General features: G+C 41.9%; 1 protein-coding gene across 2 annotated transcripts in view; it reads left to right on the top strand.

Annotated features, from left to right (window-relative positions):
• Positions 1–26,969, top strand: part of USP24 (ubiquitin specific peptidase 24) — a 126,013-nt gene that overhangs the window by 18,970 nt on the left and 80,074 nt on the right. The window contains exons 2-9 of one of the 2 annotated variants that reach the window (XM_075556713.1): positions 14,376–14,538; positions 15,878–15,945; positions 19,519–19,662; positions 20,318–20,440; positions 22,337–22,372; positions 23,056–23,121; positions 23,834–23,899; positions 26,782–26,856. In XM_075556713.1, coding sequence (XP_075412828.1) covers positions 14,376–14,538; positions 15,878–15,945; positions 19,519–19,662; positions 20,318–20,440; positions 22,337–22,372; positions 23,056–23,121; positions 23,834–23,899; positions 26,782–26,856 — 741 coding nt within the window. Of the gene's footprint in view, positions 1–14,372; positions 14,539–15,877; positions 15,946–19,518; positions 19,663–20,317; positions 20,441–22,336; positions 22,373–23,055; positions 23,122–23,833; positions 23,900–26,781; positions 26,857–26,969 lie in introns of both variants that reach the window. The other variant, XM_075556706.1, reaches the window with a different exon arrangement.

Below are 26,969 nucleotides of genomic sequence, written 5' to 3'. Positions count from 1 at the left end.
GTTTCCCAGACGGTCAGTCTTGATGGAAGCAGACCGCCTCATCTTCCTCCTGTGGAGTAGCTGAGGGTGTGACCTTGTCAAGTAGCAGCCCCACACTTAACCATTGCACCACCAGTACCCTGTCTTTGACATACTCACACCAAATAATGACCCTGTGTGGCAGAGTAGAACTGCTCGGCAGGATTTCTAAGACTTAAATCTTTACTGGTGCACATAGCCTCTTCTTTCTCTTATGGAGTGGCTGCTGGGTTTGAACTACCCACCTCCACTGTGGAGCCAGCTTTGAAAACTGTAGGGCAATCTCTAGTAGCATAGCTTATTATAGTGGTTCTCAAGGGTGCTTAGGGGTTGGCCAGCTCTGTGAGAACCCTTAGGTTGCTCTTTTTAGAATCCAGTGTCCCCACCAGGGCTTCCAACTGCTTTAGGAGATTTTGACAGAGTAGGGAGTATTGGCTAAAAGTACTTGAGAAAGCGCTAGAAAAAATGTGTATGCTATGTCAGCCACAAGTCCAACGTGGCTGGAATTTTATTTGTGCGCTCAGTGTATCTTCCTCATGTTTTTGTCTTGAATGATTTCTAATCTGTGGAAAAGTTGAGAGACCAGTACAAGGAGCATCTGTGTAGCATGCACTTTGACTTGGCATTTGTAAACATTTTGTCTTGTGTGGTTTATCGCTTCTATCTCTAAAAGCACGCAGTTTCTCCCCAGGAACCTTTTGAAAAATAAGTTGCGAGTATTATGAGCCTTGACTCCTAAAGGCTTCAACATGTGTGTCCCAAGTTGAATATTGATATAGCAGTGTTTTCTGTTTAGTTCATAATAAGATTTTCTCACTTGTACCAAAAATATCCTTAATGAACTTTTAAAACATAACATGATTTAAAAACTATACCATGTTTCTTTCATGTAGATTTTATAGAGCTGTCTTCCAATATTTTTTTGACATTTAATACTGACATGTTTTAATGCCTAGACCATGAATCTATCCTTTTTAATTTTTTAACGATTTGATCATGGAACCATTTTTAACTGTAAGGTCAAGGTATTAACATGTTTCACAACATATTCATTCCTTTCTAGCTCCCCTGAGTAAAACTTTACCTGTCAGTAGCCTTTATTTTTATCTTTTATAGAATCTAGCATTTTTAAGGCCAAAAGGAATCTTGGGTTTATAGGTCATTGCCTTCATTTTACAGATCAAACTGAAGCATAGAGATGCCATGCCCTACCTGAGACACTTGTTGCCTGTCCAGGGGACATTGGCAGTGCCTGGAGACCTTTTTGGTGGTTACAACTGGAGGAAACTGCATGGTACCTAATGGGTCCAGACCAGGGAACCTACCAAACACCCTACAATGCAGAAGACCATTTCCCTTCACAAAGAATTATCTGGCCTAAAATGCTAGCAATGCTGAGTTTGCAACTGTGACTGGTCTAACGTCACACAGCTAATGTACTTTTATGCATGTTCACACACACACACACACACAGACTTGCTACCTGTTTCATCCTCCCTGCTTTCAGTATCCATTTTTTCCCTTTGACCTTACCTTATAAGCCAAATGAGTTATTTTATGGCTATAGTAAGACAAATTAGAATAAATTGCAGCAAAGAACCTAGGTTAAACAGAAATGTGAAAGTATTGTCAGGTACCTTGTTAAACAGTAATGTGAAAGTATTTTCAGTGGACTTGTATTCCTCTGAGTGAAAGCTCGTACGCATCACATTGCTCTCAAGTCAGTTCCAGCACAGTGGCGGTATAGGATGGAGTGGAGCACCACAGGGCTTTCCCAAGCCTCTGCTCTTACAGAAACAGATGGCCACATCTGTCTTCCACAAAGCATGGCTGTTTGAACTGCCAACTTTCCCATTTAGAGTTAAGTACTCAACCATTGCACCACCAAACCAAACCTATTGTGAATGATCCAACTCTGACTCAGCTACCGTATAATCACTCCCTCTAAACACCACCTCCCCATCACCTGTCGGACAGAGTACAGTTGTTTCATGGGCTTTCCAAAGCTATACATTTCTATGGACGCAGACTGGCTCATCTTTCTCTTGCAGAGCAGAAGGTGGATTTGAGCTCCTTAACTCTCAGTGAGCAACTCTGTGCAGCAACTTGCTTCAAAGACTCCTTGCCATTGCTGTTGAGTCAATCCCGACTCACAGCAAGCCTGTAGTTCAGTATAGAGCTGCCCCATAGGGTTTCCAAGCCTGTGAATCTTTTACAGAAGCAGGTTGCCACATCTTCCTCCTGTGGAGTAGTGACTGGTGGGTTTGAACCACTTAACCTACCAGGGCTCCTTAGAAGGCTTCGTAAACCCACTGCTATCCAGTCTATTTTTGACTCGCAGCAACCCTGTTGATAGGATTTCCAAGACTATCAGTCTTTACAGGAGCATACAGGATCATCTTTCTCCCGAGGAGGAGCTGGTGAGTTTGAACTATTGACCTTATGGTTAGCAGCCCAGCAGGCCCTAGCCCACATGCTACCAGGGCTCCTTAAGTTAATAATGAAAACAAGATTGAGAAACATTTGTTCTATGACGACTGGGCTTGCCAAGGGAATGATTCTAGATAAAGCAAAGAGGCTTGACAACTGAATTCAAAGGTACTCAAGGGCTCAGAGACTAAGGTACTAAAGAGGAACCAGCAAGAGATGTGTGTTAGTCCCTGTAGACTAGAGAAACAAACTCATGGAGACACTCATAGTTATATAAGAAAGAGTTTTATGTGCAAGAGCAGTTGAATATTGAGAAAACATCCCAGCCCAGTCCAGATCAAGTCCATAAATAAGTCTGATATTAGCCCATATGTCCAATACCAATCTATAAAGTCCTCTTCAGACTCACAAAACACATGCAATGGCACCGAGCGCAGGAAGATCACAGGTCAGTGAGTGGAAGCCTTGTGGATCCAGTGGCGGTGGTAGAAGCATCTCCACACTGGCAGGGGTCTCTACATGGCCCCTCCAGTTCCCAGGACACGGGGTCTGTCAGCATAGTACCATGTGTTTTATCAGTAGAGCGTCTCTCAGGGAGTGAGCAGAGAGAGGAAAGTGTCTCCTACCTCCCAGGAGGAAAGACAGGAGTTCCCAGAATCCTCAAGGGATGACCATGCCCACACAGAGGCCTCACTGGCTATACAATAATTGACAGGCTAGATTCCATCCCTTCACGTGTAATCCTCTCAAATTGACAATAGATTCTATCACCACCACAAGATGGTGATACAAGTAGCCAGGCTAGGGCTCTGTAGTGGAAACCAAGTGAGGAAGATCTTTCAAGAAGACCATGATCAGCTGAGTTAGATGATGCTGATTGGTCAGGTAAGATGAGAACACTGAAACTGACCATCTGTGTGAGTTGTGGTGAAGAAGTTAGACGTGTTCGCAGCTCGAATAGCATCTGCATTTGTTTTAGCTACCTGTCTTCCAAGAGAGCCGTGGGAGAGTTCTTGCCTTCCATGCAGGAGACTGGCATTCAGCTCCCACATTACTGCTTACTTGTCAGCAGAGACTTTCCTGTTATTGTGATGCTAAAGAGGGTTCAGCAGAACTTCCCAACTGAGACAGACTAGGAAGGAAATCCTGGTGATCTCCTTATAGAAATCAGTCAGTCAAAACCTAGTATGTCATTTCATTTACCTTTGACAATACTTAATCAGTCCAGATCTTCTTACATACTTTTGTAGCCTGACCATACTTTCTTGTGATTTGTTGCTTGTCTTCTTCCTTCATACGCAGGGAAGCTCTATAGATAGAATGTGTGTGTCTGACTCATTGATGCGTTCACTGCTTCTGTGAAAGACTGAACAAGAATGCTCTGAAAATAGAACAGATAACTGCTTGGCGGGATCTTGAGAATTTTGTTGGTGAGATGATACTTGCACCAGGTTTTGAGGAACACACTGGGATTTGTTAAACTGAGATAAGCCTTTTAAGTTGACTTGGACATTTGAGGCAGACCCAGCAGCCTGCAGCTAGGCAAGGTTTCATGCCAGGGCCTTCGTGACTCGGACCCCGAGAACTTCAGTATAGCTAGAGCAGGAGTTGGGCAAGGGTCAGATCAGGTTGGTCATAGGGTTGAGGTCAGAGTGAGAAGCCTTGCATGCTAATGCAAGAAGCTTGCTGTTATCTCTAGGAACCTATCTCTAAGCTGCTGGGAAGAATGGAGGTTTCTGAGTAATGCATGCTGGGATCGGGTTCCTTTGTGGTTTTGTTTTTTAAAGACAGATCACAGTGGTGGCATTTTGGAGATGATAGACTGATGTCAGGAACTGCAGTCCCAATAACTTTCAATAAGGAAGTCGATCAACTAAAGGCTTGGCTAGGTGTGCATGGCAGGTGTGGTGAGGTGACCACGTTAGTTAGCAAGCTGGCAAAATGTTTCAGATCCTCGGGATATTAGAGAGGAGACACATTTGAGGCAGAAGAATACCAACTTCTCTGTGAATATGATCAATTTGAAATGTCTCTGGGTTAGGCTTTGGACTACTAGGCAGCTGTTCAAGCGCACAGCTGCTCTTCACCTAGGGAAAGAGACCATCTGCTCCTATAAAGGTGAGCTGTTTCAGAAGCCCTCTGTAAGGTCACTGCGAGTCGGATCCAACTCGGTGGCAGTGGGTGGAATAGGCTTTCGGGCACCAACATTGAAGAATCTACTAGAGATAAAAACAGATCATTTGAAGTTTGATGAGAACTGATTTCCTCTCACCCACACTTTTTTTTAAAAATTGTGTTTTATGTTACAGTTTACAACAGCAAAAATTAGCTTCCCCTTTAACAATCATTAGGAGGCCTGGTGTCGGAGTGGTTACTCATTGCTGCTAACAAGACCAGTAGTTCGAAACTACCAACTGATATGCTCCTCAGGAGACAGATGAGGCTTTTTACTCCCTTAAAGAATTAGTCTCCAAAACTCACAGGGGGCAGTTCTACCCTGCCCAGTAGAATCACCATGAGTCAGAATTGACAGGGAGTTTGGTTTAAACAATTTATTAGAAATTTCTCCATGCTATTAAGAGTTTTTCTAGCATGTCAGCATTCTCATGATTTCCATCCTGTTCAGTTTCCATTGATCTAGCTTCCCTTTCCCTCTTTGCTTTCTCATATTTGCTTTTGGGTCAATATTGACCTGTTGGTTTCATATAGTTGATTTTTTACAGGGAGCACATTCCATACCAGTGATAACGTTCATCTTAGAAGTCAATCTTGGCTTAAAGGTGACCTCCGGAAGTACCTTCAGTGCCAAGGTCAAGGGTATATTAGGATAATAGTTTCAGGGTTTCTCTAGTTTCTTGGTCTACTGGGTCTAGCTTTTTTAAGAAGTTTTTTGTTAAACACTTTTTTTTTTTTCACTCTTATCTGTGTCCTTCCATTGGCCCCCATTCAGAATTGTAGGTTGTTAATGGTAGTGATAGGACACCTAGTTCTTCTGGTCTCTGGTTAGAAGAGTCTGTGGTTTGTGCTGGCTTAGTCCCATGAACTAGTTTCTTCTTTGAGCCTTTGATTTTGTTGGCTCCATTTGAAGAGACCAGCTGGATGCTCATAAACTTTAAGATCCCCACATACTACTTACCAAGCTAGGATATCATTGTGATGCACAGAGTGCCAGTTGACAAAGTTATCCTCAGTGACTGGCCCCAAGTCTTTTAACCCAGTAAACCGACCCCACGCCTTGTTAGGGAATGTCTTAACAGTTGCTTGATGCATAATGCAGCACTTATATATACACACATACCTACAGATACACCTTATACTTGTATTCACATATGCCTTCCTATACATGTACCCAACCATATTTACCTACATAATCACACATTAAGAAATTATTACAGAATTTCATTTTATCACTTACCAAAAGTGTCCCTTTTTCTCATGTACTTCTTAGTGTCTTTGTTTAGATAGTCAGGTTGTGTTGACTTCATGCGTATTTGGAAAAGTGACACCCATCACCAAAAGTAACAAGTGCTACTATCTAGAAAGTCTCTTCCCCCCCCCCCCCCCCCCGTCTCTTGTCATTGTCAAAGACCTTTGATTTCCTGGGTATATCTGTTTTTGACTTCTTACAATAGTGGTTTCGTACTGTATTTGTCTTCTTGTGAAATTGGCTTATTTCACTCAGCATAATGCCCTCCAGATTCATCTATGTAATAAGAGGTTTTGTGAGTGGAATATAGTTATGTAGTATTTTGTTGTATCATGCATAGCTGTTTATTCATTGGTTTGTTAGTGGGCACTTGTGTTGTTTCCATTTTTTTTCCTATAGTGAAGTCTGCAATGAGCATAACCCACTGCACCGAGTCTGTTCTGACTCACCAACCATATAGGACAGAGTAAAATTATTCCCTAGGATTTCCATTGTACATCTTTATTGGAGCAGACAGCCATATCTTTCTCTTACAAAGCAGCTGGGGAATTTGAACCGCCAACCTTGTGGTGGGTTAGCAGCCCAGCACATAATTCACTGGGTGGTGTGTGTATATCTATTTGTGTCACTTCTCTTTTATCTCTTGGCTATATCTTTAGGGGTGGATCATAAGGTATTTCTGCTTCTAGCTTTTTTTGTGGAAGCAGCATACTGATTTCCATACTGGCTGTCCCATTTTATAGTCCCATGAGCTATATAAAAGATTTCCAGACCCCTTTCACTTCACCAGCATTGGCTCTTATTGATTTATTTTAGTGCCATTTTTATAGAGGTGAGATGGGATCTTGTAGTTTTTATTTGAATCTCTTTATAATGATTGTGAGCATCTTTTCATATTTGTTGGCATCTCAGTGCTCTCTTTGGTAACTGCACATTTTTTTCTTTCCAGCAAGGCACCATGATCTGTGTTTTGTGGATGAAACTCCATAGCATAGAGATGAATTTATTCAAGACCACACAGTCAGCAAGTGGTGGTGTCAGATAAACAGATCTGTTGTGCAGGAAATTTCAACAAACTGAAGACTAAAAGCTAGTTGTTGATGCTAGATAATCATCTCTTTAGAGAGGAATGTTATTAAATACTTGTGCTGTGGGCGAAAAAGAACATTTAATTTGTAATCTTTTTTTACCTTGCCAAATCTTGGTTTTGGATACGCATTTGTGTGAGTTTGGCTTGCTGGTTCTTTTCTTTGTAAAACACTTTTGCTCCCCTTCTGGAGCAGTGCTTTAGGGGCTGTGCCACACTACCAGTTCTAGGAAGAAGTAAACTATTGCCGGGTGCTAATGTAGAGCCTGATCTTTGGAGCAACCTTGACTTGAAGCCTTGTCTCTTTCTGAACTCTTGAATGGCTCTCATGTTAACAAGGGACTAGAGACATGTGACCTTGAATGTATTTCTTGTCCTATATATGAACTTCAGTGGTTGCATCTTAAAAAAAACAAACACAACAATGATAATTCTTCCCTCATGAAGTTCAGGGAGGGATTACGTTTTTAGTGTTTATGCGTGTATACACATATATATTTGAGGGTACACATATATATTTGAGGGTAAGTACAGAAATACTGTTACAAGTCTGTGTTGTTGTCAGGGGGCACGGAGTTGGCCCTCACTCCGAGCACTCTGCGGTACAGCACGAAGCACACTATGTAGGCCAGTGCCGCACTCCCAGTGCTGGGTCTGAGCCATGTTAGTGTTGATCCGCCTTGAGGGTTTCCCCTCTTATTGCTGACCCTCGACTTCACCGCCAAGCTTGATGCTCTTTGTCAGCGCTGGCCTCCTGACCCCATGTGTCACCATCCTCACTTCCAAGCACCATCTGCCTGGTCTTCTTACAACACAGACTTGTTTGTTCTTTTGGCAGTCCACGGTACTTTCCGGTTTTCTTCTTCAATATCATAATTAAAATGCATTAATTCTTCTTCAGCCTATTGTTGCTTGATGACCTCGTTTGGAGGCGCTATGGAGATAAACAGCACACTGGAGACAGGATGCAGGTTCACTCCCTGGGAGCTGTTGCAGCTTATAAGACACATGGAGCTACATTAGTGCCCTGAGCTGGAGGAGCCACGTGGAGACCCCTGCCAGTGCTGAGATGCTTCCACTGCCATTTTGATCCACAAGACTTTGCACCCACTGGCCTGTGATCTTCCTGCATTCGGCCTCATTGCATGTGCTGCCTGAGTCTGAAGAGGACTTTATAGATTGGTTCTGCACATATGGGCTAACATCAGACTTAAGGACTTGATCTGGACTGGGCTAGAATGTTTTCTCAAGCTTCAATTGCTCTTGTATATAAATCTCTTTTCTATACATATGAGTTTCCCTGGATTTGTTTCTTTAGTCTACCCGGATTAACACAGTACTTCATAGAATTCCTTATTAAATACAAAAATATGAAGTTGTTGTTTTTTACCTATTGTCCTTCTGGGTCCATATACTTCTGATAGCAATACTTTCATCTCTAACCCTCTCCCCAAAGAAGTCTATACTCTTCAGTATACACCAGGTTCAGACAGTGGTTTGAGCATCCTCCAGGGACTGTTAGTATAGTGGGTATACGATGGGCTGTTAACCAGAAGGTTAGCAGTGTGAAACCACCAGCTACTCTGCAGGAGAAAGATGAGGCTTTCTATTCCCGTTAAAGTGTTACAGTCTAGAAACTGCCCAAGGTAGTTCTGCCCTATCCTATAAGGTCTCTGTGAGTCAGAATTGAGTATGGCAGTGAGTGAGAGATTCAAATCATCTTAATTTGAAATTGTCTTTAAGTGTAGGGAACAAAGAGATACCTGCAGGGCTGTATGGTTAGATTTCCCAGTGAACTTCTCATACATAGACAGCCCTAGGTACCTTCCAAGAATGAGCAAGTAAGTGCATTGAATTCCTTCGGGCCACGCTCTTGGCCTTTCCTCATCACTGCAGTTTTACAGTCTCTATAAACTTCCTCATAATAAGCCCCCAAGATTGCCTTGTGTACTTTGAGAAAAGTCTATCAAACTTTTTGACCCTTTAGAATCCCCTCCCTAAAGAAAGCCAAAAACCCATAACCTTCTGAGCTGATCTCTTCTCTGCCTTTAACTGGCCCAGTCCAGCCCCTTGGATCCCACTCTCTCATTGGCTCTGTTTTTAAAGACATCCTAAACAGAACTTGTCTGTAGCCATCCACTGAGCTCAGGGGCATGTTGAAATATGCCTTGTGTGAAACAAACTTGTGAATATATGAACTGGAACCCCAGAATGTTTTCTGGCTTGTTGGTGCGTGCGTGTGCGTGTGCATGTGTGTGTGTGTGTGTGTCTTCTAATGTGAAGTGAGGCTTATACATTGGACTACTAACCGCAAGGCCGGCAGTTTGAAAGCACCAGTGGGAGAGACATGAAGCGCTCTGTGCCTGTAGATCGTCTCGAAACCCTCAGGCGGAGCACTTGGGAAGTTTGATTTCAGCGTGGCATAACAGAGGACTTAACGAACCTTTGAATTGCTTGAAGCCTCTACGTCGGAAGACTATTATAATGGGAGTTATTATAAGTAGCGAGTTGGAATTAAGTGTTCATCTTTTCCCTTAGTCGCTTGCTGTATGTGGTGTGGTTTATTTTATAACAGACTACTGTCTATTTTACAGTAATAGACAAATCCCTTTAAGAGCACAAAGAAATCAATCTGACATTCATCTTCAGTATATTGATCAGAAATCCAGTCTTTTGAGTACACAGTTTGCTAATAGTCGAGGATTGTAATTGAATTCAGTATTAGAATCATCTTGGCAGTGTTTTATTCATTTGGTTGCATAATTTTATCAGCTTTTGTTGAGTGAGCAACAAGAACTTATCTCTGAACTAGCAGATGGGAACTCTCTGAGTCGTTCTTGCTTCTTTAAGCAAAGACTGCTTACAATTTAATATTTTGTCGAGAACAACAGCTGATTGTTTGCAAACTCAACGGTGGTTGTTTTTAAATTATTAAAACTCATTGCTAAGTTAAAAGCTTGTACACTTTTTTAAAGCTCATTTCATAAAATAAAGCATGAAGTAAAATTTGTGTTTCGTGAACTCAGTTAAGATATTGCCTATATTCCAGTTGGTTCATCTACATTTTTCAAATGCACAAGTTTTCTCCACTTGAAAAACAACAGACGTAGTACTGGTTTTGAAGTAGTAGTATCTGAAACCTTCTGCCTGGCTTATGCTTTCCTTTAAACTTGTCCACCTGTGTGTGTGTGCACCTGGTACACATGGGCCAGGGGCACTCCCTTCTCTCCTTCCACAGGTCCCTGCTCTCTGAAGATAAGAATAGTGTCTTCATCTCCAGCCCCAGCACTCAGCAGTTTGGAACACGGCAATTTTTCAATTAATATATTTCTGACCAATTTAGAATCAGTGATCAGTAATATTTTCTTGGATGTCACTTGAATTTGGCATGGAATGAGAAAATAATATATTGCATCCCAGCAGTCCTGTTCAAAGGCCAGTGCATTCTAACTATTGGGAGTACAGTTAGCAGTAAGGTCATTTTGAGCTGCTGCTTTGTGTGCCCTCTTGCTCAGTCTGGAATCTTTGCCAACGACAGGCTCCACTGAAGCAATGACTCTAAATAAAGGTGCTGTTGGCCCCTCTGTGAACCCCTCTCTCTCTGTTTTGGCCACAACCTCGTTGGAATGTAATACTACTCTGTATCATTTGCTCCTCAGTGTGTACAGCTTATCTGCCTTTGTCAAGACAAGAATGTTTAATTAAAAAAATGTTAACTACGAAAGATGATGAGACTTTTTTCTGCCTGTCGAGTCTTAAAAATAATATTTTTAAAATTATGATTTTAAACCTGTCTAGTGGTGGACAAGCTTTGGACAGCTTACATCAAGGCTGGTGGTTCAAAGCCCCCAGCTGCTCAGTGGGAGAAAGCTGAAGCTATCTGCTCCTATACAGTCTGACAGGTGCAGGAACGTTACATAGGTCTCAGTGAGTCAGACTCGGTCAGTGAGTCAGCAGTGGGCTTGCTTTGAGGGATTTTTTAGAACGGTTCTGTCTTTTTTATTATAAAGCAAAGCACAATTCATTGTGCTTTCAAATTTAAATACAATATTGGTATACAGCTAACTCTTAAACACGGGTTTGAACTGCACGAGTCCACTTACATGTGGATTTTGCCCCCCGCCCCAGTAAATATATTGGAACTTTTTTTTTGAGATTTGCAACAATTAGAAAAATGAACCATAGCACCCAGAAATAGAGAAAAAGTATGTCACCCATGCAGAAAACTATGTGTAGATACAAGGCTGTTGCCATTTATTACCTTTATATACAAATACTATTAAAAGTTAAAAATTTTTATACACGTGACACCATTCAGAGTTATTAAAACTGTAAATGTGAAGATGAGTTGACTCTAATTACGTACAATTACATATACTACACTCTGGTGGGTAGGTGCCGTCGGACTGGTTGGGACACACAGTGACTCGTGTACAGCAGAATGCAGCCGCATTGCTGGTCCAGTCCGTCGCAGCAGCCACTGTGTCAGCCCATCTCGTTGGGGCTTTTCCTGATTTGGGGGAGGTTTTTTTTTGTTTTGTTTGCTAACCTTATGGTCTACTTTATTCTAGTCTCTAACAGACATTTGATTTGTAAATACTTGCTCCCATTCTGTGGCCTTTCTTCTCATGATGCCTACTTAGGGGCATGTGTGCATGTGTGCATGGTTTTCCTGAACTGAATGAGAGTACATTGTAGACATGATGTCAAGATATATACCCTAAAAGCACATCAAAATTAGGAAACTAATGCGGAGATGATCAATACTAATTTTTTTTAACCAAAGTAAAGATCATGTTTCAAGATCTAATCCAGTTTCAAGATCTAATCCATGTTTCAAGATCTCAGATGGTATTTAGGTGTCATGTCTCTTATCTCCCTGAGGACTTTTTGGACTTTAATAAGGAGACTACAGGCTAGTTATTTTCTAAACTCTTGTTCATTTTGGAGTTCCTCATGCTAAGATTCAGGTTACACATTTTTGGCCTGGATACACAGAAGTGATGCTGTTCCTTCACAGTGCCTGTTCTCAGGAGACGTGGCTTTATTTATCTCCTTACTAATGAGGCTGAAGATTCTCATCACCCCAACCAAGGAAATTCTCAGTTTTAGTAGCTACTAAGTACATTGGATATAATTTTTAAATTGCTCTAGAAATTTATGGATAGTCCGTAATAGCAGCATACATTTAGAATCACCTACAGTTTTGTTTTGAGTTCCTTGATTCTAGTTTGATTCTAGCCAATTTTTAGCATTTAGCAAGTGTACAAAGTTTCAATTGTATAATAATTTTTACTATTTGGGTGATCCTTTAAGTATAATTGATTTATTTAATGGGGTTATGGATTAAATGTATTTCTAAAAAGGGTCGCATGTCAAAAATGAAATTTTCCCTATAGATTTAATTCTAAACCTACTTGATTTACCACTTAACAGCATCTCAGTTTACATGGTCTTCTAATTTACATTTAGTTTGTAATCATCATCTTAGTTTTTGACCAGTTTCATTCCAATTTAGCCACAAATATGAAAATGTAATGTGTGTGGAATTCTTACCTATTATTGATGTGGAATTGAAATGTATTTGCCTTTTCATTTCTTTCCTCATTGAGTTTCAAGGTGATTTTTTAAAGCTTGGGTGATTAGGCTGAATTATGAAAATATTTAGACCAGTGGTTCTCAACCTTCCAATGCTGTGACCCTTTAACACAGTTATTCATGTTGTGCTGACCCCCTGTAATTTTGCTACTGTTATGAATCGTCATGTAAATATGTTATGCAGGACGTATTTTCATTGTTACAAATTCAACATAATTAAAGCACAGTGGTTCATTACAAAACCAATATGTAATTATATATTGTGAAATCTGTACTTCTAATGGCAGATTCAGAAACGTTGTCTTGAAGCATGGTGCAGCACGGGTAACATCTTCACGCTGGTACTCGTATGTGGGCGGGCCCGCCTGGAGACGGTTAGCGGAGCGGTGTCCCGGTCCCTAGGACCTTGAGAAATACGTGTTTTCCGGTGGTGTTAGGCGACCCCTGTGAAAGGAAACAGGAAATGGAATAAGAACAACTAGATCCATGGGAAGAGAACCGGGAGGAGTGCTTTCCTGGGAAGTACAGGAAGTAATTTAAGCAGAGAAAGTGGGCACAAATCTGATACTGTGGGGGGCGTGTGTGTGATCATTTTATCCCGCCATCCTTGTTCATAATTGAAACTCTAGGAGCTCACCGCGCACATCCTTGCCCGTGAGCTTCTTAGAACGCCCAGGGAAGGTGCAGCCGTGCCCGGCCGGGTGGCCGCGTGGCGCGGGCGGACGGCCCCTCGAAGCTCTGCCCCAGCCCTGCCGCTGGAGTCCGCCGAGGAACAGGAGCACGGGTTCGAGCCGCCGCCTTCCATGCCCTTGGCGGCCGAGTTTCGATTTTCAGCTCCCTGAAGGAGTCATCTCCAGGTCAGGACGAGCCTGCGGAAGGCCGGCTCTCCGCCCCTCAGCGCCCCGTCTGCGCCCTGGAACGGAGCATGGCCAGTTCTTGCCGGCGCCGGCCTGGGGAGGCCCAAGTCTGGCGAGAGCCCAGAGCGACTACTTGGAGGAATCAGGGACACACTGAGCTGTGTCAGTTGGACTGGTGGCCTGATCAGTAACTACCGTGAAGGCGATGTGAGGCGCTGATGCCTGGATCCCCACTCCTGGCCCCAGTGCCTAGAGTAGCCTCGACCTCTCCGCTGCGGTTCAAGGCTGGCCTCAGGCCGCCAGGCTCTCGCCCAAGTTGCCTCGGACTGCGTTTGCAACACCGACTTGGTGCCTAGTAGCTGAGTCCTAGGGGCTCCCTTCTGGGAGAGTAGGGACTCTGGAATCCAGATTACTGTGGGGTGAGGGGTGAGGAGATGAAGGTGGCAGATTCTTCTAGGGGGAGAAGTTTATCTGCCCCCCCCCAAGTGAACAAAAGAAGGGAGCAGAATAGGCTCACTGCCAGGATGGGATATTTTTTGAAAACTTGAGTTTATTTTTGAAGTAAAGAGATGAAGTGTGAGAGAGGATGCGGGGTGCCAGATACTGAAAGCTCTCAAGATTGCACACAGCCTCAGTGAAAGATGTGTGCAGGAGAAACGAAAGTGGAGTCCACATGCTCGGCATATTGGTAAAAATGTAAACCTCTCAAGTCAGCAGTTCTCCACCTCCCTAATGCCACAGCCCATTAATACAGCTCCTCATGTGGTGACCCCCCCAACCATAACATGATTTTCGTTGCTACTTCATAACTGTCATTTTGCTACCGTTATGAACCGGGCGACCCCTGTGAAAGGGTGATTCAACCCCCAAAGGGGTTTAGACCCACAGGTTGAGAACCGCTGGCTTAAGTAGACTAATTCGTTTCTTGCTTTTCGTCCTGACCCCTGTTTGTCAGAAGAATGATGAAAATGGAAATTGCTCTGGAGAAGGCATTGAATTCCCTACAACAAATTTATATGAACTGGAAAGCCGTGTTTTGACTGATCATTGGTCCATCCCTTACAAGCGAGAAGAATCACTGGGCAAATGCCTGTTGGCGTCTACCTACCTAGCACGACTTGGTAAGTTTTCAGGCCTCAGATCCCCTGAAAACATAAGAGACCAGGGCTTAATCCTTGCCCTTTTCAGTGCCTGATTTTGTTACCTTGGACAGATCGCTTAATCTCTTGGTCTTTGTTTATCCCCTGTAGAATAAAAACTAAACTAAATCAGTTGCTTTCATCCACAGAAACTGGGGCACTTTATGGCTTCTTTCTATTTTGTTTGTAAGAGAAGCAAGTGATATTTATTTAAAAAACAGTTCAGCTCTTAAGTACCTTACACCGTTGAATGCTTTATACATAGACAATCAATAAAGTAATAAACTATTACTAGATTACAAGCATGTGTGTTAATGTAAGGAAACTTGTATACTATAAATCTATTTTAAAGGTTTTGTCATACTGGTTTCAGTTATGAAATGAAATAGGCTGCTTTTTTGTGTTTAGCGGGTCTTTTGTTTTTATATTCAAGCTATGCATAGTTACCATCATTATTCAATGAGACACATTAAAAAGAAATATTTTGACTAAGAGTAGATTTAGCTGTGATTGCTTTAATGATTGGTTTCTCAGCTACAACATTTACTGAGTGCCAGCTAGGATCTAGGTGCCTGTACCAAGCAATGAGTCTGAAAAAGAAAATGTGTTCATTCAGCGTACAATATTTCTAGCACTCAGCAAAATTTGTCACCGAGTTCAAAACAAACTGAGGCAGGCACAGTTCTGTATTTTTTATAAGAGTTCACCAGTTTGTTTTGGAGAAGGGTACTTTTGACATTTATTGATGTTTGTGTTTTTATAGAGCTGTTTGGGAAAGCAATAATTGGTAGCACATAGCTGCTATTGGTCTTTTACTAACTGTTTAATTAGGTCATTCAAGTTCCTCTGACATGGAAGCATAAAATCAACCATTTCAGTTTTAATTAGCATTTCCTTAGTCTAATGGTATAGTTTCTCAGCCAGTTCTCTCACCTGAGAGTTTATATCAGGGGTCCTCAAACTATGACCCGTGGGCTACATGCGGCCTGCCGAGGACATTTACCTGGCCTGCTGGGTGTTTTTGCCCTTTTTTGTTTTTTGGGTTTTTTTACTTCAAAATAAGATACGTGCAGTGTGCATAGGAATTTGTTCATAGTTTTTTTTTTAAACTATAGTCCGGCCCTCCAACGGGTCTGAGGGACCATGAACTGGCCCCCTGTTTAAAAAGTTTGAGGACCCCTGGTTATATTCTGCTTTAAACAAGCACCAAAGAGTTTCTAAGATAGCTTCATATGTCTAAATTTTGAATGATGTATATAGTATTTCCATGAAGTGCCTAAGATTTAAGTAATGCACATAGCCTTTTATTTATTTTGCTCAGGTCTTTGCGAGTCTGATGAGAATTGTAAAAGATTTATGGATAGGTGTATGCCTGAAGCATTTAAAAAGGTAAGAAAAATGCTATAATCTGATTTTTTTTTCCCGAGGAAGTAAATTTTTTTATGTGTGAGACCAGCTTATGAATCTTGTTCAACCAATTAATCCTCTACTATAAGAAAAATAGCTCTAACCTTGGAGCTTATAAATGTTTTACTTCTTTTACATCCATTTGTTTGCATTTGTCTGGTTGAATGTATTTTTACTTTCTATTATTTAATTGCTAAAGAATAAGTTAAGATTATACTAGAAAATTACATAGACATTTTAGTAAACTAATGATTGTGGTGCTTAGAAAGATAACATTTACTTATCAAACAATGAAACCATCTCAAGTCAATGCTGCCTCATAGCGGACTCCCTGTGGGTTTCTAAGTCTGTGAATCAGAAATCCTAGTCTCCTCCAGAGCTGCTGGTCACTTCAGATTGCCAATCAGGCCAAGGAATAACCACTACACCCCCAGGGCTCCTTAAGTCACTTTTTATCACATATAGACCAAACTGAACCCTCTGCATAGGGTCGATTCCTTTTGACCAAGCTGAACCCTCTACATAGGGTCGATTCCTTTTGAGCACCAATGTTTCTGGGACTCTGCATCTCTACAGGAATAGATGGCTTTATCTTTCTCCCTCAAGGTGGCTGGTAACAGTCGAATGCTTCACCCGTTGTGCCACTAGAGCTCCCTGACATAAAGAGAGACCGAAACAGATACCTAGATATTGCTAGTAGTTTGACTGGATCAGATCTTTTAACTGGCAAAATGACATGCATTCTGCAGTGTCTGTGAAAACTAGAGCGATATGCTCGCTCCCCAGTATGGTCACAGTTTTTCCTAACAGTGAGAATGGCAGATCACAGGGCTCCTGTTTTGAAGAACATTCTGACTCAGCGTGATACCCTTTTCAGAACATGAGTCTTGAATTCTCACTAGAGCAGGGACTACGTCTGTCATAGATGCTGTCTGCTGTGCTCCCCTCCGCCCCCTGCAGAGTGTAACTCACAGAAAGAGCCCAGTAAACGTCTGTTGACTGAATGAGTCTCTTGCTGTGTTGTGCTTCTGAGCTTTGACTTCCATCCTTATCGCAAGTGCAAGGAAACTGCTAGGAGCACAGATGGGAAAGTTTATATTGATCTGAAAACCCAGTAAAGCAAGCTGTCTACTTACAAACAGTTGTCCTTGTCCATATTTTGGTAGACTGAGTCACCTTTTAATTCACAGCTTAAAACATATCGAAACAAATTTGGCTTCTTTAGCTCAGTATTGCAGATGGGTAAAGGGTTCCAGAGCAGGTCAGTTTGAGAGTCCAAACACCGTTTGGTTTCATCTCATTGGTTGAGGCCCTCACCATGAAGCCTCCCGTAGCCAGCCCCCTTCTTCTCGGTTTCCCGTTTCCATGCTCGTCTCCCTTCTTTGCTAACCCTTCTGAACCCTTTTGATGGCAAATGGTTCATTATTCTAACGCGTTCAGACCTCACGGGAGTTACTCTTTCCCTGATTGCCTCTCTTCTTTGGGGTTCATTATGAGTCAGAATTGCCTCAGTGTCATTGAGAGTTTGGATAGAATTGATTGATTGATGATCTTTAGGTGTTTAGATCTAGAAAGTCCTGCATCGTGCCAGTTCTCTATATAAGTTGTATATTTGGATTATAATACTCTCCCCACTTTATAAAAGTACTTCAGAGAACAGTTTCCACATTATACTCTCCGCTGTCAGTAACAGTACAATAAATGGTCACTTAAAGAATCCTTGATTCTGCTAGATTATGTTCTTTTTTATGTAAAGGTGGATATGTCATGTTCTTCTAGAATTTAAACCCAAACCCACTGCCATCAAATTGACTCTGACTCTTACTGAGAGCTGCGGCTGTCAATAATTCTCCTTCAGAGCAGGTGGGGGTTTGCACCACCAACCTTGCAGGTCGCTGTCCAGCACCTAACACACAGCACCCTCAGGGTAGGTTCTCCTCGGCAACGAGGCTGACTTCTCTGGGGCTGATCAAAAGAGCTCTGTTCTGTAGTCGTGACTGCCAGAAGATGCTGTTGCATTCCATAGAATCACCATTCTATAGAATCACCTTTCGTTTTGTGACCCTACTTCTGCCCTCCCCCCTCCACCCAAACTTTGTTAACCAGCTGCTTCAAATGTTTGGGTGCGAATACGAGTAAGAGGAGATGGCATGGATGGATGCTCATAAGGAGCCTGGCTGCTACGTCTGCACCTTTCAGGCCGGCTTTGATTCTCCACTGATTATATCCCAGCACCGGGAAAGCCAGGTTTGGCTGTTGATGTTTCTCCTTGTGATCATCTTCTCCACGAAGGTGCTGTGTGGTTTCCCCACCTCTTCTGGGAAGTAGCTGGAGCTCTGCTTTTCAAAGACGAAGGAGAGCAGATGCTGCGGCACGGGGAGACTGGTGTGTCAGTCACATATGGTTTCTGACATTGTAATCCCGTGCTTCTGTTGCTCTGGTACTTTAAAAATATAAGAGGAACGTGTATTTAGGCAGCTAATTGGTTTTTGAAAAAATTGGAACTGAGCTTTTTTTCATGTGGCTCTAGAAGAAATTGGCCCTTTTCTAGGTTGGTCTTTTTAAGGGCTTCCAGTGGAGCCAAGACTGCACAGCATGTTTCCTTTGAAGGGGAATCTTAAGAAACATTAAACTACTCTATTAGTTTGCCATCATTTTATAAATGAATCCCTTTGATTTCCCCTTCCCTGCTCTGGCCATTGTCCCCGAATTAGACTTCCTTTAGGACTGGAAGAATGGGGGTTCAAGGAATCCATTGCTGATGAATTTGGATACATCTCTGTGTCTTTTCCCTTCGCGCCAACTTACCCAAAATGCCTCAATTATAAAATCATTTTATATTTGATGTTTAAGAAAAATAAAGGAGTCCTGGTTTTGCGGTGGTTATGTGCATTGGGCTGTGATCCGCAAGGTCAGCAGTTTAAAGCCACCAGCTAGCTGCTCCTTGGGAAAAAGGTGGAATTTTCTATTCCCATAAATGGCTGCATTTTTGGAAACACAGGGGCAGCTCTCCCTGTCCTACAAGGGTTGCTGTGAGTCAGCTTTGACTTGCTGCCGAGAGTTTGTTTGTGCTTTTAAGTAAACAAAATCACAATGCCTCATTGCTTAGAGGGAGCTATTTTAGATTTCTTTAAATGTTTCAAAAATTGAATATTGCTTTTGGACATAACAAAAAGGGAAGCATATATGAACTAATTGAGAAGGTATTCCTAAAACCAAATAAAGAGCCCTGATGGTGACCCAACGGTTAAGCATCTGCTCAGCTCGCAACCTGGAAGGTCAGCATTTTGAGACCCACTAGCCACTCCAGGTGTGGCTGGTCGCTTCTTTGATGGAAGGACATGAAAATTCGAGACCCAAACAAAACTCTACATTTAAAGTGATCAAGTAGACAGACATTGCAGGTACCACTCTTTCAAAGGAAGCCATCTGCATAAAAAATAAGACTTATTATGTTTATAGTCTCTTAATTATTTGATATTGAACTGCTAAGCTATAGGCTTATTTTCTGTCTCTCAACTTAGACCCTAGCTAGCCTGTCCTTTGTTTTTGTAGCTCCTAACTTCAAGTGCTGTTCACAAGTGGGGTACTGAAATTCATGAAGGGATCTACAACATGCTGATGCTGTTGATAGAACTGGCTGCAGAGAGAATAAAGCAGGATCCAATTCCCATTGGTCTCCTGGGTGTGCTTACAATGGTAAGGCAGATCTAAAATGAAGTGCTTTGTGTTTGCCCTTTGTGTAAAATACCTTTTGCTTCTACTTGATAGTTAGTCATGATGATTTCATCATTAAAGATATTAACAGCAGCTAGAATTCTTGCTTTTTATTTTAAAATCCAAGCAACCATCCAGTGTTTCCAGTTTGAAAGAAATACCTTTAGAAATTTAACAATTTTTCAGCCATAGACTCCCTTTCCTTGTCTCTCTCCCTGATTGTTTACAACTTACATACTGCTGTGTTTGGGTTTTTCATGGTTTGGATTCTGGCTTTTTTCTTGTGACAGCAAATAGCAGCTGCACAGAGAAGGGACACGCACTCCAGCCCTTCCCTCGGTAACTTCTCTTGTCACTGTCCAGGTTCTCCCTGTGGGAGTCCGGTACCTCTGGAGCTCAGACTTCACGGTGCTTTGAATCCCTCCCCTGCCCCACAGCAGACGTTGGAAAGGACAGGCGAGCACCTGCCTCCTTAGTTGTGTGCTCCTCTGCATGGAGGAGTCAGCTCTCTCGGCGCTCTTGCAGCAGTCCGTGAAGGAAGGAGCCCACGGCTGTGTTTCATCTTCTTTTCTAATGCTAATAAGGGTTGCTACAGAAATAGGTAATAATAATGTTTCTCTGTTCTCTTGGAATCTAGGCTTTCAATCCTGATAACGAATACCATTTTAAAAACAGAATGAAAGTTTCTCAAAGGAATTGGGCAGAAGTGTTTGGAGAAGGGAATATGTTTGCTATTTCACCAGTGTCTACTTTCCAAAAGGTACGCACGCACAGTTCCTTTCAACTTTTTCTTGAGAAATGTATTGAAAGGGTGGTTTTCTATGCTAAAAAAAAAAAGTAATTCACATGGAAAGATTTAAACAATTATGAAAAATGGCAGATATTCCACATGGCTCATAAAATTACTGTAACAGTTTTTCAGTTGCTAGTTCTTTCCTATAACTTAACAAACATCATAAGAATTTTATAGATTTGAAATGATGCTTAATTCAATGAAAGGTGACCTCATGACCTCACTGCTGTTTATTAGTTTACCACAATCCCAGTTTAATTGGCACCCCTACTTCTTAGAGAGGTTTGAGAGCCTTGGCTATTTGAAATGGCTCGTTGTACCCAGGGAAAGTAATCTGGTCGTTCGTCTCCTATAATTTCGTTTAAGCTGCATAAGCATAGAAGCTTTTGCTTTTCAAGCCCAGGATCAATTCCTTTGTACTTAAATGCCCCCATGTGCTAAGAGCACGATGCCCATAAGAAGTCCGTAACCTCATTAGCCCTTTAGTTCAGCGACATTTTGAGGAAACAGTTGAAGGAAGTGCATTTAGTAGATAGAAACTTTTTTTCCATTGCTTTAGTAGAAGGAGAGGTTTAGTTAAAGTACCACTTAGAGAGCATTTATGATGTGCCCAATATTATTCGGGGCTTTGGAGATAGAAATATGGCAATCCTTCCTCAATATGAAAGAGTCCTAAGACATGGTCCCTATTGTAGAGTATACTGGTGGAAATAAGTAAGACAATGAAGGAAATCACAGTTTAATAAACATGTGGTGCAATGCGTGTGATCCATAAGCTACAGGGGAAGGGGCATTTGACGTTGTTTTGGAGGGTCAGGCGAGAGCTGAGGCGAGAGCTGAGCTGTGCTTACTACTAAGCGAGGCACAATCTCTAGCCCCATTGCATCAGGGAGGAACTGAAACACGCAGGTTAATAATGTCACTGCCCAGCTTCACACACCTGCTCCTTGAAAGACCCTATGAAGTCCGGCTCCAGGCTCTGTTCTCTTGAGCTCCGTCTCTTTCAGGTTTGCATTCCATTGGACAGTTTTGACACATTTGATTTTGCAACCTTGACTGTCATTCCCACTTCCTCCCTTTTTTGCTCTGTTCCCTTGTTCTTTGATCCTATCCCTCTGTTTCCTGAGCTTTATTCTTGAGCAAGCACTGCCCTTTGATCTCTTCTGGTTGATTGTTCTAATGCAGGGCTCCTCAGACTGCGGCCCACCGAGGACATTGATCCCACCTGCCGGGTGTTCCCCCCCCTTTTTTTTTAACTTCAAAATAAGATATGTGCAGTGTGCATAGGAATTTGTTCAGTTGTGTTTTTTGTAACTATAGTCCGGCCCTCCAACGGGTCTGAGGGACAGTGAACTGGCCCCCTGTTTTAAAAGTTTGAGGACCCCTGTTCTAATGAATGCATACCTTGCTGGTGTTCTTGTTACCCAGAGAGGCCCCTCTGTTGTTCGACTAACAGTTGAGCCACACAGGTGTGCATAGTTGCAGGCCCTGAATTATGTTAAAGAGCCCTAAGTGTCGGGTTCCCCACCAGTCTTTTATTAAACCAGCAAGCCTGGTCTTTTTCTCCCAGTCTATCCAGAAACTCTGATTGTGATTTCTTTCAGAAGAGTTAGTAGTGTGAGTACACTATCTAGTAAAATGTTTATGTGTCTTAATGGTGACCTTGCCAACAGAATGCTCTCATGGACTCCCAAGAATTGTGCACAGCAATGTCAGACAATTAAGAAACACTCGGAAAACCTCTTAAAACATATTTTTCAAAATTGAATTTGTTCTCCAACTTTTCATTTAGGACAATAAAAAGCAGGGCTCGTGAGGAAGCTATTATATCGCCGTCTCATTTTTCGTTTCCCTTTCTCGTAGGAGCCTCATGGATGGGTTGTGGATTTGGTAAATAAGGTATCCAGCTTTTATTCATATGCTCACTGTAATGCTTTTCACACAAGTTCATGGAATCTCAAGTGGTGAACACTGTTAAGCACGTAATTATCAGCCAAAAGATTAGCAGTTCAAACCCTTAGGACAGTGGTTCTCAACCTTCCTAATCCTGCGACCCTTTAATACAGTTCCTCATGTTGGGGTGACCCCTCCAACCGTACAATTCTTTTCGTTGCTACTTCATAACTCATTTTGCTATTGTAATCGAGTGACCCCTGTGAAAGGGTTGTTCGACTCCCAAAGGGGTCACAACCCACAGGTTGAGAGCCTTTGCCTTAGAAGACAGGCAACTGAAATGGCACAGCCTCACACACCCCGTGGAGCAGCTCTCTGAAACAGGCTCTGCATGAGTCTGAATGAAGCACTGAACTAGCCCAGAGCTTGATATTTTAAATAAGTGAGAGCTACAGAGAATATCCAGCACTTTTTTTGCTTGTATGTACTCTTTATATAGGGAAATATAGCTTTTGGACGAAGCATTTCTCTTGCACTATATACCGTGAGAATTAGCACTTATCTTAGTGAGGATTCTCTTGAGACCAAATATCATAGAGCATAGAGATAAAATAACAGAGTTAGTTCCTTGCTTTGATTACTACAGTATGGCATTTTAATTTGTGCCTGTATTTTTTTCTTCTTCTCAGTTTGGAGAATTGGGTGGATTTGCAGCAATCCAAGCCAAGCTTCATTCAGAAGATGTAGAACTTGGGGTAAGTGAGACTCTGTTGTGTGTGACTTCTGTTCCACGCACTCACTCTTTGGTTCATTTCTATACTTTGCTGCACTGAATAATTGTAACACCCTTTCTACCCAGAATCACTCTTAGCTAAAAATTTCATGGCTCTTCTCACATTTTTATTCTCTGAATGTACTCAGCATGTGAAGTTCCCCGGAAGGGGACTGGGGGGAGGACCCCCCCTCCCCAAAGATCATGGTTGGAATTGTATTGAATATCCAGACCAGTATGTGAAGAATTAACCATTTCCACAAAGCTGGTTCTTTCTACTTAGTAACAGCGTGGTGTACTTGAGTGAAGTTTTATCAATGTCTTCATATCGTTTCTAAGGGTTTAATGTTGGTGTTGTTAAGTCATATCTCATCTCTTCTCTAAATTCTTTTTTTTTTTCATTCTAAAAATGTTTATTATAATATCATTTCATCCAGTCCTCCTGAGAAGATCTATTGGCATATTCTTATTTAAAATACATTAATCTTCAGTAATAATTTAAAAGAGTTGTGAGGGTTTTTGTTTTGTTTGTGAATTCTTATTGCCCAACAGTATACTTTCTCTAATCCTACATTTATGACTGGACCGCATCACTATTGACAATTTTCTCTGAGATGCGGAAATGGAGTTGTTTAATGTTGAAAGGAAGAAGCCCTCTCACATTTATTTCTGACATTGACTGTGTCTCTTGACAGGCAGTCTCGGCACTGGTGCAGCCTTTAGGAGTGTGTGCAGAGTACCTGAACTCCTCAGTGGTGCAGGTAAGAGCCAGCCCTTTGCGTCGACTTCAGAAGGCCATTGGTGTGACATGCAAAACAGTAATTCATTTCTTTTTATGAGGTTGGTCATTATCCTGCCTTGTCCGGAATAATTCCTTTCTGTCATAGATTGGCTGTACTTTTAATCAGAAAACATGAATTTAAAATATAGGAGATGTTTGAGAGACTAGGTAGCTTTTCAAGTGATTGTACTATCAGTATATTTGGTATATGGTAGCACATATTTCGCTGTTCTTTCTCTATGAAAAAGAGCATATGCCACTGCCTACTTCACGGTATCATTTCAGCCTCAGTGCCATGATGATAGATAGGGCCTTGGGGGACCTTCATGACTTGCCCTCAACTGTAACTTAAAGGATGGCAGTTAGCAGAACCCACACAGCAGCATTGCAGAAGAAAAGCCTGGCAGTCGGCTCCTATAGCCACCCCTGCAGAGCACCCCCCGGGGCGGTTGGTGCTCGCACAAGGAGTCCACGGACAAGCAAAGGCCTCGTGTACTATTTTGTGTTTCTTGTTTGGTTGGGCCACATGTGTGATGCTTGATCTGTATCAAGCAATTACTAGACTCACCACGTCCTTCTTTACTCCTAGCTTGTTAGTGGAGTGGTCAAAGCTGAGAGTGCTCCCTTGTCTAGGGCTCAGGGCTTGTCATATTTCTGTGTTCCCTTTCTATTGGCATGAATAAATTTTACTGAAATGCCTCCATCTATTATTTTCTTTATAAATAAGTGAAATCTTTAACTTTACAATGATTTTTTATATCTCCATGCAGATTTTGAAAGCATAGCATTCTTTGGGAATAATGTTTTTGTATGCACTGTTCCTTCTATCCAATGCCATGTATATGTAATGCCATTTTAACATGGGAGGCGTGATGATTTTTTTTTTACATAGATCTGGATATTGTGCTATTTCAGAATGTTATATGCTTTCTTTAGATATTAAGATAATACTGTAAGATTTTTAAGTGCAATAAAATGACTACATATTCTTTCAAACAGTTAGTGTTCTTCAGCTTATTAAACAGTCAAGACTATAGCCTTTGGCTTTGTAACTAAAACATTAAGGCATGAAGAGGCAAGGTGATTCGGTGAGGTGGTTTTAGTAAAGCAGGGCCCAGAGTAGGTTTGAAATGCATGCTCTACCTGTGTATTGCTCCACTAGAGGAAAGTCGCCCGTAACAGCTCAGTTGCTAATTAACAGTAAGTTCATTTGACATGCTATATAAGTACCTGTGTTAGTCTGGGTACTTTAGAGGAGCAAATACAGAAATTCATGTGTAAGAGAAGAGTTCTATATAAGGTTAAGTGCACATCAAGGAAACATCCCAACCCAGTGCTGCTCAAGCCCACAAGTCCAACATTAACCCATTTGTCCAACGCCAATCCACAAAGCACACACTGATGGCGACTGAGGGATGAAAGCTGAATCAGTAAATGTGTAAGAATCTCAGCGCAGACAGCAGTCTCTACGCAGCTGCTCCAGCACCTAGGGCTACATCGGGGTAGGCCTATGTGGCTTCTCCTTGGGGGTATCTTGCAGGAAGTGAGCCTTGCCAGCTAAAGCAGGGAACTGGTTAAGGCAGCTGCACCCTGGTCCAACCATAAAAGCAAGAGACCTGAGAGCTAGAAAGGCGAGGCTTACCAGACCTTTTATCCCTCCGCCCTTTAATTAACCCCACGTGTATTTATCGGCCAGGTTGGCACAATAAACTAACTACCTCAATACCGTTTACTTTAGAAAGGATTAACGAGTGCATGAGTTTCCAATCAGAATTACGCTTAGATTCATTTTCACGTTAATTATTTCAAACTCTCCAGACTTAAATGAGTTCAGCAATAAACTCCTAGCACAGTGAATGCTACCCGATGGCAAGTTTAAACAGCTGTCTTTATCACTTGCTGCCTGTGTGGCTCAAAGAGTTGTTTTTTAACCTCGTTATCTCAGTTCTGCTTTGAAATAGTGATAATATTTATCGTGGAATTGCAGTGAGGTTTTAGAAAGATCTAGTACCTGCTGACAAGAATACTAGGACTTGCCTCTTCAGTCCTTATTATATAATTGGCATGATGTGTATAAGAAAAAAATGTTTCTGGATAGTTTCCTAATGTGATTTTAATTCATTGTTAATGTTTTCATGGCCCAAATAGTATCCAACGTGTGTCCCCACCAGCTGTTTCTAACTTGTACTGATTATTTTACTCTATGGAAGTGGTAAATTAGATCTAGCCTTTTCATACTGTTAGTGTTATCTGATGGGGTCATTCTGGAGCGAGGTGTGTGTACGAGTCTGAGCTGTAGGCCACATCCAGGAAGTAGTGTATGGGATAATGTACTTTGCATGGCTTAGAGCATGCTTTCATTTTAAAATTAAAATAGAAAATAATTAAACTCTATTTTAAAAATATTTATTCAGTCATGATATTTTCAAAGTTATTTCCTCTTTCATTGCAATTCAAACTCCCCCTAAAAATGGTGATGACAGGCACTGCATGAGTGTAATATGGGATGAAACTAAGAGACATCGAGTGATGGAAATCTGGCTTCCAAAACTAAACTAAGCATTGTCTGTTTTTGGAGGGGATCCCCACTCTTAGCAGCCGTACAGCATGGGGTAGAACTGCCTGAAGGGTCTCCAGGCTGTCATCTTAACAAGTAGATTGCCCACTTAACTCCCACTGGGCCAGCAGCTCCTGCATAAGGCTTCGCTTGAGTGTTTGAGCTAGTTGGTGCTGCGTCTGATCCTAGAATGAAGATCTTTTCATTGCACCCTCTCATTTGTGAATGGTGAATGGACTGTCTCCTTTTTTGTTTGTGGCACAGATTCAGGAGCCCTTGGTAACTGTAGCATTTATTCTCTGCAGCCCATGCTAGACCCAGTCATTCTTACGACGATCCAGGATGTGCGCAGCGTGGAGGAGAAGGACCTCAAAGACAAGGTACAGGCTGTCAGCCAGTTTGCCCGTAGAAACGGAGCCAGACTCCAGGCACAGTTCAGCTACCTTTGCTCATTAGCTTCTGCTCATGTGGATATATACGTTTAATTTATTGA

This window comes from Tenrec ecaudatus, chromosome 1 (assembly GCF_050624435.1).
Source record: "Tenrec ecaudatus isolate mTenEca1 chromosome 1, mTenEca1.hap1, whole genome shotgun sequence".
Classification (NCBI taxonomy): domain Eukaryota; kingdom Metazoa; phylum Chordata; class Mammalia; order Afrosoricida; family Tenrecidae; genus Tenrec; species Tenrec ecaudatus.
This window is presented reverse-complemented; position numbering and strand designations above follow the sequence as displayed.